The sequence below is a fragment of the Canis lupus genome, chromosome 14 (assembly GCF_003254725.2).
Source record: "Canis lupus dingo isolate Sandy chromosome 14, ASM325472v2, whole genome shotgun sequence".
NCBI classification, from domain to species: domain Eukaryota; kingdom Metazoa; phylum Chordata; class Mammalia; order Carnivora; family Canidae; genus Canis; species Canis lupus.
In genome coordinates this window covers 27079788-27095169 of record NC_064256.1, presented here as the reverse complement: position 1 = coordinate 27095169, position 15382 = coordinate 27079788, and the positions used below count along the sequence as shown (strand labels likewise).

At 34.9% G+C, this 15382-nt stretch overlaps 1 protein-coding gene across 3 annotated transcripts in view; it reads left to right on the top strand.

Moving 5' to 3' along the window:
- VWDE (von Willebrand factor D and EGF domains) overlaps positions 1–15382 on the top strand; it is a 97599-nt gene that overhangs the window by 22365 nt on the left and 59852 nt on the right. For all 3 annotated transcript variants that reach the window (XM_025471198.3, XM_035698567.2, XM_035698566.2), the window contains 8 exons: positions 1954–2201; positions 2853–2942; positions 4932–5076; positions 8008–8225; positions 8471–8544; positions 10481–10751; positions 12946–13154; positions 13301–14265. In XM_025471198.3, coding sequence (XP_025326983.3) covers positions 1954–2201; positions 2853–2942; positions 4932–5076; positions 8008–8225; positions 8471–8544; positions 10481–10751; positions 12946–13154; positions 13301–14265 — 2220 coding nt within the window. The remainder of the gene's footprint in view (positions 1–1953; positions 2202–2852; positions 2943–4931; positions 5077–8007; positions 8226–8470; positions 8545–10480; positions 10752–12945; positions 13155–13300; positions 14266–15382) is intronic.

Sequence of the window (15382 nt, the reverse complement as noted above, 5' to 3'; positions counted from 1 at the left end):
ACAGCTTCAGGTCACCTGGGTGGCTCAGTGGTGGAGCGTCTGCCTTTGGCTCAGGGTGTGATCCTGGAGTGCCCGGATCGAGTCCCACATCCAGCTCCCTGCATGGAGCCTGCTTCTCCTTCTGCCTATGTCTCTGCCTCTTTCTCTCTCTGTGTCTCTCATGAATAAATAAATAAATCTTAAAAAAAAAGTCAACAGCTTCAGGATAAAATAGAGAATATGTTAACATATTTAGCAACTCTTAATATTGGAATTGACAAAGGGATAATAATTATGCTTATGAAGCAGAGATCATTTATCTCCGTTTTTGAAACCGTTCCTTTTAAGTATATGTTGACAAAGTTTCTTTGATCTACATTGCTGTAATGATCTGTTTACCCAGAGTTGATGCCATTTAAAATACTGATTCAGGGACGGCTGGCTGGTTCAGCGATTGAGCATCTGCCTTTGGCTCAGGGCTTGATCCTGGTTCTGGGATCGAGTCCCACATCAGGCTCCCTCCGGGGAGCCTGTTTCTCCCTCTGCCTGTGTCTCTGCATCTCTCATGAATAAATAAATCTTTAAAAAACAAATAAAATATTGATGCAAAAATTTTAATTTTCATGAATTATTTTCTTTTCAGTTATTTATCATCTCTAACTCTTAACCATCATTTCCACAGATAGTTCTTCCCTGTTTAGATAAAAGTTCATCTTCTTTTTCCTAATTTATTTAAGAGGGAATTTTCCCTTGGATATATAATTTTTAAAAAATCAATGTACTAGGGACGCCTGAGTGGCTCAGCAGTTGGGTGCCTGCCTTTGGCTCAGGTTGTGATCTTGGGCCTCAGGTTCGAGTCCCACATCGGGCTCCCTGGGAGGAGTCTGCTTCTCCCTCTGCCTGTGTCTCTGCCTCTCTCTCTCAGTCAGTGTCTCTCATGAATAAATAAATGGACCTTTAAAAAAAAAATCAATGTAGTAAAGGGTAGCCTATTATTTCAAATCTGAACATAATGATTTGGTGTTTAGCAAAATATTTACTACTTTGATAAATTTGAAAAAATTCATTTGTTATTGAGATTTTGTAACTAGATATCTAACAAAATAGCACTTTAAAATATCTCAAAATACATTAGGTTTTCTCCCATACATTTAGGTTAAAGTCCCTCAGAGTTTCCAAAAATCTATATGATGGGGCTAAACTTTTAACTTTGCAATTCTTGTAAAGTTACCACCTATTTCACAGAAGAATATTTGTACATTTTAGCACATATGTTTTAAATCTTGTAAAATTTATCACTTATTTTTTTCTTTTCTAAAACAAAACAAATCAAAACATTTAGATCCCCAAATTAATCTTGCAAGTGACCAGAGATAAAAATTGTGAAATCTTCCTGTTTCTAGAGAAAATTTCAAACATTTTTAATATCAGAAAAATGAAAAGAATAAGACTATTTTTTAACATTAAATGTATTTCACTGAACAGTATAATCACTCTCATAATGAGCAGCTCTTTCAATCCAGAGTAATGATGTGTTGAGTTGTAAGAGTAAATGATAACAGTAAATAGTAAGTCATTTGAATTTACATTATAATTTTTAAGCAAGAAATTATAATGTAAAAAATCTTAATTTTGTTTGTTCCATCTTTTAGGAAAATCTTTCAGAAATTTCTTAAAAAGAGGTAAATTACTTTAGTGTTCAAGAGCTAGACTCTTCAAGGCTAGATGTATCCAACATGCATTAATATAAACTTGATGAGCTGATGAATTTCTCTGCCATCAGTATTTCCGTGATTATGGGTCAAAATAAGAACATGCTATTTTGCTGATTGCTAGAGAATAATTATTTCTCTAAATGTTATTTTCCTTTTTGTAATATAAATCCCCGAGTTACAGTCTCCATGAGCTTTACCCATAAGCCAGTTTCCATTCTTTAAGATGCCTGACTACAGATCATTCATTTTCTCCCATCAGGTCAGCTGTCTGCTTCATTGCCACCACCACCCCCAGGAAGGCCGGAAGTTGTGGTGGAGCTGATTGGATCCAGGCTTTTCTGTAGGTGTGCTTTTGATGTTTACCCTACAAACACCTCAGTGGGATTTCTCATAACTTGGTCTAGACTTTCTTCTCAAGAAATCAAAGAGGAACTGAAGCAAGAGGCCACAGTTCAGGCATCCTCTCTATTAGAACTGGATGGCATAAATCTCAGACTTGGAGATAGGGTATGTTCACAAACAATTGGGTTTTCTTTTTCTTTTCTTTTCTTCTCTTTTTTCTTTTCTTTTCTTTTTTCTTTTCTTTTCTTTTCTTTTCTCTTTTCTTTTCTTTTCTTTCTTGTCATGAATGTATTAATTTTCAAAATGGATTTCTTAACATAACATATCCTGAAAATACTCTTGTCCCCAAAATATAAAGCACTATTGTTTTTCTTTTTCTTTTTTCCTTTGCAATTGTGCCAACTCCAGTGATTATTGCATGATCAGTAATCTTAGTGACTACGTATGAATATCCACTGTTACAGTTTGCTGTATTATCAATGAACCTTTATAACTTGATGCCTCTTTCTGGTTTTAAAATGATATGTTTTTATTCTAGAAAAATGTTTTTATTTTTTTAATGATGGTATCACTTATTATATATTTTTAAATATATCTTAAACACAAAGTCTATAGCTCTTTAATTTATGTTGAGGCTTTGAATAGCTAATACTTTTAAATGGTGGAATTTTTCTCAATTTTCAATTAAGTTTTAACATCATTTAATTTCTTATTTTCTTTTTTGCACTACCAAAAGTTAAGTACTTAATTATAAGTTTACACATATTTTCTCCATAATTTTACTACTAAATGATTATTTGTTAATTGTATTTGTAGATATTCTGTAGTGCTTCCATCTTTTTATTGGAGAAACCACACGTACAAAGTATAGCCATCGAAAGCCAAGAATTTTTTGCAGGCATTAAGGTATGTAGCCATAGGGATGGATCAGAAAGATTATTTCTCTATCACTGTGTTTTCCATACTGTGGATGCTGGTTCCAGGATCTTTTTTTTTTTTTTTTTTTTTTTTAGATTTTATTTATTGACTCATGAGAGACACACAGAGAGAGGTAGAGACATAGGCAGAGGGAGCAGCAGGCTCTCACAGGGAGCCTGATGTGGGACTTGATCCCTGAACTGAGGATCACATCCTGAGCTGAAGGCAGACGCTTAACTGCTGAGCTATCTAGGCATCCCTGGTTTCAGGATCTCATCATAGACTGAATATTGAGAACCAAGAGCCTCAAAATCCTAATTTTTTTTTAAAAAAGGTCCAATTATACACAATAGAAACCAGGGAAAAGGGGATCCCTGGGTGGCGCAGTGGTTTGGCGCCTGCCTTTGGCCCAGGGCGCGATCCTGGAGACCCGGGATCGAATCCCACGTCGGGCTCCCGGTGCATGGAGCCTGCTTCTCCCTCTGCCTGTGTCTCTGCCTCTCTCTCTCTCTCTCTCTCTCTCTCTCTATCATAAATAAATAAAAATTAAAAAAAAAAAAAAAAAAAAAGAAACCAGGGAAAAGAGTGAGAAGATCAACCATGTTGCCAGAACAGCATAATCACAGTGGAAGGAGAGCAGAGCTCAGATGTCGGAACACAGAACCTTTGGATCTCCACTGGTGAACACTCAGCAGACAGTTTCAGGGACAGTGGTCAGCCCCCAGAAAATGTTTTTGATTAGGCTAACAGGAAGACAGTGAGGTGCTAAGAAGCATCTGTTTTGAGAGCTAGACAAGAATCAAGACTGAGTAAAAACTTCCTGCCTCAAAAAAGGATTGATCTATGAACTGGGATAGGACCAGTTTTAGATTTCAATACTCCATAATCCAAATAAGGAAAACAGAGGCTGTGAAATAAGCTGAAGGTTGAAATGTTTGAGGTGACAAAAGTATTTCGATTTATATATTCAAAAATACTTAGCTTTCTGTTTGCAACAATGTGGATGAACCTAGAATGCATTATGCTAAGCGAAATAAGTCAGAGAAAGACAGATACCATATGTTTTCACTCATGTGGAATTTAAGAAACAAAACAGATGAGCATATGGGAGGGAGGGGAAGAAAGAAGAGGGAGACAAACCATAAGAGACTTTTTTAAAAAGATTTTTATTTATTTATTTTTGTGGGATACAGAGAGAGAGAGAGAGAGAGAGAGAGAGAGAGAAAGCATGAGCAGGAGAGAGGGAGAAGCAGGTGCCCCACTGAGTAGGGAGCCCAATGTGGGACTCGATCCCAGAACCCTGGGATCATGACCTGAGGTGAAGGCAGATGCTTAACCATCTGAGCCACCCAGGTATCCCCATAAGAGACTCTTAATGATAGAGAACAAACAGACTTGATAGTGGGAGGTGGGCAGGAGATAGGTTAAATGGGTGATGGGTATTAAGGAGGGCACTTATGAGCACTGGGTATTATGTGTAAGTGATGAATCACTAAATTCTACCCCTGAAACTAATATTGCACTGTGTGTTAACTAACTAGAATTTAAATAAAAAATTGAAGAAAAAACCCTTAGATTTGTAACTTATGTTAGGGATGATATTAATCCCTAAGAATAAACAGACTCGTAACCTTGGTGAGTCAGTAAACAGTAACAAACAAATGAAAGAGTGTAGGCATTTCTTTGTCTCCTCCATTCTCCAGTAACCATTCCCAGAACCATAATCGCGAAGGCAGATTCCTACCAGACTGCCTAACATGCTGGGGAACCAGATTATGCCTTAACTCAGAGCAGTCCAGTGACTCTACATGCTGCTAATGTTTTTAAGGGTTTGGTTTTAACTGATCTTATTTAATTAAAAAAATTCCAGGCTTATTTGGCAAAATATGAGCTGTTGAGAAAACTGCTCTTGCAAATTTTTGTCTTTGGAATAAATTCTATTTCTACATATCTGCTCTACATATTTTCTTATACCAGTTACACCCTGAATTAAGCACTATATCAGAAGATGGGAAAGAATATCAGTTGAAGATAGAGAGCACAGTTCCTGTCATTTGTTCTGAATTCAATGAGCTTGACCAGGAATGCAAAATCTCATTAAAACTGAAAACTGTTGAGCAAGGTAATATACTAAATTCCCTTATTTTTATTAGATTTCAAATAATAATTAATGCTTTTTTTCTTCTAGAAAAAGTCACTGGAGTGTACACATATAATTCATTATGTTGTGTGTTTACACCAAATTACAGCTCAGTCATGTTAATAATACTGGGCCATGTTTATGACTGTCAAAACAATCTATGTTGCAATTCACATTTATCCCTCCTGGGCTTGACCACAAACTCAGTACACATTAACTCTCTGCTAGCTCTCTTATTCCTTCTTTTCCCCTTGATGTATCTTTTATGGCCCGGTCCAATTTCCCTCCTTTTTAATCAAGGTGGAAGTAATTTTTATTGACTTTGAGCTCTTATGAACTAAATCTTCAATATAAGTATTTTGATGTTTTTCATTCATAGCCTTATTGTCTTTTTATGTGTTTAGCATATTTGCCTAAAATATATGCTCTTAGAAAGCAAAGGTGCTATCTATTGCCTTAAAGTAATTCTCAATGTTTGGTTAATGTTTTTTGGTTTGCTTTTAAACTAATTAACTGACTATGCACATATACACACACACATACATTTTTATATGCATGCGTACACGCACACACACACACACACACGACGGCAGCAACTTCACATTAAAAAAATCAAACAGACAGTAATGAGCAGCTCCTCCTCATCTTTCTCTTCTTCCTCCTCATTCTCCTCCTCCAACTTATGTTTTTTTCTTTGCTTTGTTTTCTGAGTTGGAGGGACAAACTGCCCTTTAAGTTTTTCCAGATACTCCTAACTAGGGAGGTATGATATGTTATGCTAACATAAGTTCAAACTTGGGCAACACGGATCTCCTAACCTCTCTCTAACATAAGCTGTGTTTGAGATCTTTTGTTTTAAAATTCTATTTAAATTACTAATTATATAGATTGTATGATGCGTGGCTGCATATATGTCACTGTCATAGCCTATAGATAGAGATGAAATTCTCCCATAGAACACGATAGACTGAGAGGACAGACCATATATAGCAGTCATTGGCTTGATTGAGTTTTATTTCTCCCCCTGAGACTTAGATGCAGAGACCAAAGCATGTAAGAGATACATAAATTAGAATATAAGTTGTAAGAGAGATTCTGTTTATACAGTTTTTCACCATAAGACATAAACTGTTATGTAGTAAATACACCAAATACAATGTATCTAGGTCTTCATGTCTATGTTATATCAAATTAAACCAGAGAAACAGATAAAAATGCTAGGAGAGTCCAATGGGAATGAATGTTGCACTCAGAAAAGAGATGAACATGGAAATAGAGGCATCAGGAGAGGCTATACCAAGACAATTGACAATAAGCAGAGACTGAGGTAATACCCCACTACCTATTTAGATTTCAGGAGCATCATGAACAACACTGTGTTGTGAAATTCAGCACAGAAATATGCAGTAAAACCGTCTATCAGACTGCTTGACATAATTCTACTTCATACTATCTGTGAAAGACATATTTTGTAAATTTTACTATAGTTTATGAGGGGCAAATAGGAAGAGGATGATGTTATCAATATTTTCCAGGCCTGTGTTAGACGAAGATTTTCTTCAGCTGCAAGTTTACTTTAAACTATATTTTTGTGCTCTCAATTCTTTCAACAAGACAAGCATAATTATAATAAGAAAGCAATATATTTTCTACATTTTAGAAATTGGCATGTTCCTATTATTTTTCAATTAAAAATAATTTCCCTTTTTTTTGGAGAAAAATTCCTGGATTTCATTCTGGATATGCCTCATTTTATCTTTTTTTAAGTGTATCTACTTCCATACAGAACAAGTTGGTGTCTCTTAGTGATTTTCTACAATGACTGCGCTAATTTTTATAGGCTTACAGAGAACAGTATTTGGCCCTCACACTGTGGATCAAGGGAAATGATGTCAGGGGCTATATCCAAGCCAGATATATTCCATAATTACCTTAGGGAACCGGCTAAGAGTTTAGATGTTTCTGTTATTTTTTAAGTGCATAGGAACAGTATGTATTTCTTGGGGAAGAAATGTACGAAGTGGAACTTTTTTTTTTTTTCAGGATTTGGAGTCTAGTGCAGTGTTCTATGTCAGAACAGTATAATTTTATACTGAAAATTATGTGTGGAAGAAAAGAAAATAAAAAGTTTTTAATGACTGCTTTTTTTCCACATCTCAAAAAGGTTTTGTAATCATTGATTAGATATAAGAGCAAACTTCCCTTGTTGCCAGTTTTTGGAGCAATCTATCCTTTTTGTTTAGTTACACATTTGCGATGTTCCTTTCTTCTGTTACTATTTTCTTTCTAAATTACTAGTTTTTATTCTTTGTTCCATAGGAAAGGGAGCATCTTAGGGTTCTGAATATATTGGGCCATTTGGGAGATGAAAAGCAATAGAGAGTTTATTACTGGTATGGAGTTACTTAATATATTTTAATTTTTCCATTTTTAAGATGATGATACAATAATCATCTCTATCAATAATCATTGCTAACACTCATCAATGGATAGAACATAAGTACAAACCCTGTGAAATACTACAGACATATCTGGACCCAAAGCACAATTTTTAAGTGGAAAGAACATCAAATTATATTCCTTGGTGGTAGAATTATGATTTTTTTTACAGAAATACAATCAATCTTATATATTGCTTTTGAATTTTTTACAAGTACACATGGGTTTATACCTTATTGAAAATAGTACTGTGTATGTATAGATATATGTTTATATTGCAGTTGATTAATTATTCGTAAAGATTGGGAAGGGTTCATAGCTTTGGTTTTATTTAGACAAAATTACAACCATATTTTTTAAATAAGAGAAAATAAGAATAATCTCTCAACTCAGTGTTCCATGTTAATCAAGTTATTACATGTTTTGGTTGGTATATTTCCTTAAAAAATCTCAATGTATTCTTTCACAAAATAGGTAAAGAACAGCTAGGTTTAAATTTGGCATTGTCTTCCTGTCACGCGGACCTTCACCAAACATCATCCTGTGCTAATGGATCCTGTAGCCATGCTTTTGTGTACTACACTGCTGTAACAGATTTTTCTCGAGATGGAGATCGAGTTACAAACATTGTAGTGGAGCCTATAGTTCATGAGGATTTCCTGTGGAACAGCTACATTCCAGACAGCATCCAGGTTGACAAATTACAAAAAAAATCTTTACAATTGGAGCTTTAAAAAAGATATATTTATTTGATTAATGCATCTTGTAAACTTTTCATTTCAAAATTGTTTGTTTTTTCCATTTTAAATGATTCAATTTCAATAACTATGATAAAACAATAATTAATGAAAAAGTCATTGAGATTGCTAAGAAATTTATTGTGTATCAGTAAATACAATTAATGATAATATTTACCAAAAATATCTTTGCTTTTAAGATCAAAGTAAAGGATGTCCCAACTGCTTACTGCTATTCATTTACTGACCCACATATAATTACATTTGATGGCAGGTAATTTCCTGAAAGTTTTTTCTTATAGTAGTTGTTGTTTCCTTTGGATTTTGCTGTTGTCTTGTTTTAAATATCTTACTATTTTATTATTTCTTCATCCTGGTCACTGAAAAATTAGAAGGGAAGACATATATGGATATCGCTGGCTTGTTTCAAACTACTGATTTATTTGTATGGAGTGTTTTTACCCTAAAATTTGGCCCTTGGTAAATACACAAATTAGTTGTGAGCTGAATTTGTAAAAATGAAAATTCTAAAAAAAAAAATGAAAATTCTTGCAAATATGAACAATCATTTTAACTTGATCATTTAGTTATTTTTAATAATGGTTTCTTTACTCTAGTGAATTTTAGTATATTACATTTCTGAATGATACTGAAATAATCTTTAGGATTTAGGCAAAATGATTAGACTAACACATTATAATTATTTTTAAAACTAAGCATTTCTACTTCATGACAAGAATAATCAGGGTAAAACTATTGTAGCCATCATGAATAGCTGGATATCTGCCCCTGGAATGCAAGTAAAGTGGGCAAAATGATCAAAAAGTAATCTAAGCTATCTTGCTATTAATATCTACCTATGAGGATTTAAACTTAGTTATACCATTCTGGGAAATATATAATTTTAAGATGTCACTAAAGAAAATTATAAGAACACCTCTTTGTTGAGTCAAAATTTTCTTCATGATGTAAGGTAAGGTAATTTATTCTTTACAAAAAAATTTTTTAAAGATTTTATTTATTTATTCATGAGAGACATAGAGATACAGAGACAGAGACATAGGCAGAGGGAGAAACAGGCTCCTCACAGGGAGCCTGATGCAGAACTTGATCCCAGATCCCAGGATCACTCCCTGAGCGGAAGGCAGGTGCCCAACGACTGAGCCCCCAGGCACTCTGCATGATCCCAGGATCGGGGAGCAAGTCCCACATCGGCTTCCCTGCGGGGAGCCTGTTTCTCCCTCTGCCTATGTCTCTGCCTCTCTCTCTCTCTCTCTGTGTGTGTGGGTGTGTGTCTCTCATGAATAAATAAATAAATATTTTTAAAATTTTTTTAATGTGATCATTGTCAGTAATATTTTTCAATATGAGCAAATAGATTTTGAACTCCATAGCAAATGATAATCCAGAAGTTGGAGCAAGTGTTGAAAAGTTGTGGAAACTGATTCCACATGCAAGAATCCTTTATGGTTACAATGAAAAGCTTAGAAGTTTTAGTGGAAAAGCCTCCAGAAAGCATAGTTGGGATTACTTTAATTGGTTATAATTCAACAAGATTAATTGTGCAATGAGTGACAAACTTTGTGCTAAATGCTGAGGGTATGGCAGTGCATAAAACAAACATCCTCTGCTCTCATGCAGCTTACATCTGTATAGGTAAAGAGAGATATGCACAATTAATAAATAAAATACATAGTGTATCTAAGGAACATAGGTGCTATGAAGAAAAAAAATACAGCAAGGAAGAGAGGAGAAGAATCTAGCAGGAGTTGACTGAAGTGGTGAAAGGAAGAAACAAGTAGTGAGATCACTACTTTGTTTCATTCAGTTCTCTAAACTAGTATGAAGCAGGGACGCTTGGGTGGCTCAGTCGATTAAGCATCAGACTCTTGATTTGGGCTCAAGATCATGATCTCAGGGTCCTGGCTGGGACCTCCTGTAGGGCTCCACACGCAGCAAGGAGTCTGCTTGAGATTCTCTCTCTCTCCCTCTGCCCCTCCTCCCTCTCACATGCATGCATGCACTCCCTCTCTCAAATAAGTAAATCTTAATAAAATAATATGAAGCTATGAGAAATATGGATTTTTCATTCTTGCATCAAAATATATTGAATGTGTATGAATAAATTTAACACACATTTTTTTGCTTATAACATATTACTGTGGTATTTTGTACCAATTCTTAATGCAGTTGATTTTTGTTAATGATAGGGTATATGATAATTTCAAGACTGGAACATTTGTGCTTTATAAGAGTATGTCACGTGATTTTGAAGTCCATGTACGCCAGTGGGACTGTGGAAGCCTTCACTATCCTGTGTCATGTAACTGCGGGTTTGTTGCCAAAGAAGAAAGTGATATAGTAACTTTCGACATGTGCAGTGGTCAGCTACATGAATCACAGCCATATTTATCTGTAAAGAGTCAAGATGTAACCAGCAATGTCAAGATAAGTGAATCTTATTTAGGAAGAAAAGTCACAGTATGTATAATTCTTTACAATTAAAAGTATTTTTCCTCTTTTTCCTATAGATTTTGGCTTAGTCTGAACTTTTTTTCATCTCCATTAAATTAAGAACTATCATTTTCTAACATTAGTTTTTTTCCCCAAAATAGCTTTTTGATTAATACTGATCTTAGAAGGAATAACATTTTTTTTCACTTTGCACACACAAATAGACACAACATGGTTAAGACTCTGTTAAATCTAAGCAGCCTTATTTTAAGATTTTGGTAACTTGATGGGTTATTCCTAAAAATTATTTTTGATGGTACCTAATAAATTATATGTTACACAGAAATGAAATATATAATTAAGAATAAATATTCAGGAGTAGTTAGCCAATTTTTGAAATGAGTACAGGTGGTTCTGCCTCAGGAATAGGCTGGCAGGTACATGGAAGAGATTAGAAAACCAACAAACAGATCCAAGAATATGTATTCATTAATATTTTAAAATAATGCTTGACATCTATAAGCTCTTTATGTTATAATGTCATTTTCCTTTCATCTTCCAAGAAAGTAAATTCCAGGTGAATAAGGTTCAAATTTAAATGAAAATATTAGAAAAGATAGGTGAATGTTTTTTTACCTGAGGTGAACAAGAATTTTTAAACATAATGTTACGTATTTGAATTCCATCCTCAAAAAACCAAAATGCAAATGAAAAGTTGGGGAAATATTTTCTACATATAAAACATACAGCTAATAGAGAAAATATGCCCTTTTAAAAATATGTTTCTATCTTCCAATATATTTTTTTTAAAGAAACTCTACAGCCAACGTGGGGCTTGAACTCAAAACCCCAAGATCAAGAACCACTACTGACTGAGCCAGCCAAGTGCTCTTAGAAAACAATCTTATACTTTACTAATAATCGGCACTCCAGTTAAAATGAACAAATAATATACACAGGCAATTTACAAAAGAAATAAAACTGATAAATATATCCAAAAGTATAAATAACCAACAAAAATATGAAAACCACAACCTCATTAGTAAAGAAATGCAGATTAAACATCTCATACAATATTGGCAAGAGTAGAAATAGTATCTACGCTCTTTCCAGAGGACACATATATTATGCATGCATAAATCCTTTGCATGTCATTTTTCAAGAAGTTCCTTCTGGAAATTTACCATAATAAATAATTAAGTATATGCAGAGCCCCAATGATATTAATTGCATCTCTCTCTAAAGGAAAACGTTGAAATTAATCAGTGAAGAATATTTTAGGTTAACCAAAACTCTAAGTGATGTCATATAATAGAACACTTTCTAGTCGTTAAAGTTTTGGAGTTGATTGTATTTTTTTGGAGTTGATTGTATTTATTGACAGGCAAAGATAGTTTTAGAAGAAAGAAGAATTAGAAGAATCTGTACCACATTAACATTAAGAAGCTCGGATTGAATTAAGCAATATAAGGTTTGTTTGCTTTTCAAATAATTTTCAGGAATGAGCACTTACCATTTCTATAAAGAGAAAAAAGTGCCATTTTTAAATTTAAAAAATTAAAGGAGAAGGAGTCAGAAGAACAGACACAGATGGTGTATCTTCATGATTTTTAGAGGATAGTTTTTCAACATTCAGGTCCCTGATCTGGGAGTGGTGATAGGCCTTCGAGGAGGATCATAGATGACACAGGCTATTAAGATAATTCAACAAACCCCTTGCTCTCATTCCAACTCCCCAGATATGCCCTGGTTATAATTTGGCTTCTGATTAAATTTGCCGACTGTGAAGATGAGAATATTGATTAGCCACAGGAACATATATTCTTCTGGAATTATATTTATCTGTATAAATTAATTACTTGGTAGTCTAAATCTATATTTAATTATCATCAGAAACATTACTTGGTAAACATTATCCTCAACATCTATAACTGTTTTGATTGTATAAAATATCTCACCTTAGTTTAAATTTATTTAAAGAGGCTTGAACAATATTTATCAATGAAAGAATCAATATGAGATCAAATTTCAAGTCAGCAAAGTGCAAAAGCCCACTGGTTTGACATATAGCATTAAAAGGAAAATTGTAGTCTGAAGAAAATCATTATTCTGTTCTCTTTTTATATTGAAGGAATAAATGAATTTATTTCTTCTCAAATAATAGTTTTTTTCTTAGTCCATGTTGAATATTGTTTAAGCATCTTTTATTTCTGTATTTCAGATCTGGTTTTCTTCTGGAGCATTTATCCGTGCTGATCTTAGTGAATGGGGCATGAGTTTAACAATCAGAGCCCCTAGCCTAGACTACCAAAACACTCTGGGACTTTGTGGCACCTTTGATAATAACCCAGAAAATGATTTCCATAATAAAAATGGGATAAAAATTGATCTAACATTTAATAATTGTGTTGCTTTTATTAATGAGTGGAGGTAAGAAAGTAAACTATTTTCATTTGTTATTGTATTCACGTTTGATTTAAAATGGTGACACGATTCTCAGATTTTTTTTGCAACACATTACTGAGAAAACATGTTCTTGTCCAATTTACTTTTCTTTTCTGTTTTTCACCTGGAAGGATTTTGCCGGGGAAAAGCATGTTTGACACAATGCCAATTTCTCCGCCATCACCTGGAAAACTCTCCTATTGTAGCTGCTCATTGAACACTAATTCATTATATCCTTTTGATCACCTGGACAGTGTATCTCAACAAGAGATTATTTCAGGTTGCAAAGATCTCAAACATGCCAAATTCTCTTTCCTGATACCAGAACTAGATGTCACCTCTGAATATATTAATTCAGAAGCTCTCATCAGAGGAATAAATGAGTATACATCTGGAGAAGAAAATAACTTGAACTTCCTGCCTCAAGAAAAAAAGCATGTGAACCTAAGCAAACTGGAATTACATTTACAAAAACATCCTGGAAATGAAAAACAAGAGGCACCGAAGACTTTGGACAACGAGAAACATACACAGGACCAGGGGAGCCACAGCCAGGAAATGAGGCGGGATCCACAAAACAGATGGAAACGGCAAAACTTTTATGAGTTTCTTCCTATGTTTGCTTTCCAGAGTCTCAGCCAAAGTGACCTAGAAGAATTGACTTATTTTTTCCCTGAGGACCATACTGAGGATGTCCACCAGGAGTTTGTCCCTACGTGGCCCACACCCTCTGGTCTCACCGAAGGCCACACTTTGGCACTGTGCCAGCAGACTCTTGCCAACTCTAGTGTAGGAAGACACTGTCTTGCCTTTCTGGGCAAGAGTCTGGACAATGCTATAGATATGTGTGTTAAGGATGTTCTCCTAAAAGATGACCTCAGCTGGGCAGAAGCAGGTGTGGCTCTTTTAGAAAATGAATGTGAAAAGAGAATTTTGGAAGAGGGGAAATACAATGCAGAAGAAAATAGCAAGTCAGTCGAAGATATTCTCTTGGTACTAAAATGCCCCAATTTATGCAGCGGCCATGGGCAGTGCATGGAATGGGGATGCGCATGTTCCCCTGGCTTTGGTTCCTATGACTGCAGTGATTCGCATGGTAAGTACTCTCCAACTTCGATATTGTGTATGTTATTTGATTATGAAAATTCTTTGTTTTTTACCTTCAGTATCTTAACAATATTTGTTCAGATTATATAGGGCAAAGAACCCAAATTATTTAATCAATATAGTAATAATTCTTCCAAAGTGTCTCATCTTACTCAGAGTAAAAGCTGAGGTACTTATAGTAGCCTATACTGCACAACATAATCAGGCACGCAGTAACTCTTCAGTCATCCCCTACAACTAAAACCCTTACTCATTTCATTCGACCCACTTTGGTTTCTGTAAAGCCAAGTTCTCTTGACCTCAGGGTCTTTGCACACAGCTCATCCCTCCACTTGTAGAGAATAATTATTTTTTCTAGAACTCAAATTTAATATTTTTTGAGTACTGTGTTTATAATACTCTGCTAATCATACCAATTTGCTTAATTTTTCTCTAGTCCACCTACGTGGCACAAACTATTATATCTCAATATGTAAGAGAAAGAAATTTTTAAAAATCAATTTGAGGGGTGCTCAGGTGGCTCAGCCGGTTAAGCGTCTGTCTTTGGCTCAGGTCATGATCTCTGGGTCCAGGGATCAAGTGCTTCCTCAGGTTCCCTGCTCAGTGAGGAGTCTGCTTTTCCCTTTCCCTCTGCCCCCAACCCTGGCCTTGCTCTCTCTCTCACAAATAAATAAAATCTTTTTTTAAAAATCAACTTGATTTAATTAGCTATTAAACCAATTACTCCTCCTGATTTTCCTTCTACCCCCACCATCCTGCCCTTTTCCATCTGCAGACTTTGCCATCTCAGTAAATGCACACTTCATTTCTCTTAACTGTTCACATTAAAAACTTGTAGTCATGTTGACTTTTCCTCTTTTTTTCATGCCTCAAGCTTAACCCATTAGTAGCAAATCCTGCTCTAGCTTCAATGATTTTCATTTCTTCCCCTGGTACAACTTAGTCCAAGCCACCATTAGCTCTCACCTAATTATAAATTCTCTCAAAGCTTATTCTCCATGCAGCAACTAAAATGATCCCTTTGAGGGGCACCTGGGTGGCTCAGCGGTTGAGTGTCTGCCTTTGGCTCAAGTCGTAATGCCGGGGTTCTAGGATTGAGTCCCATG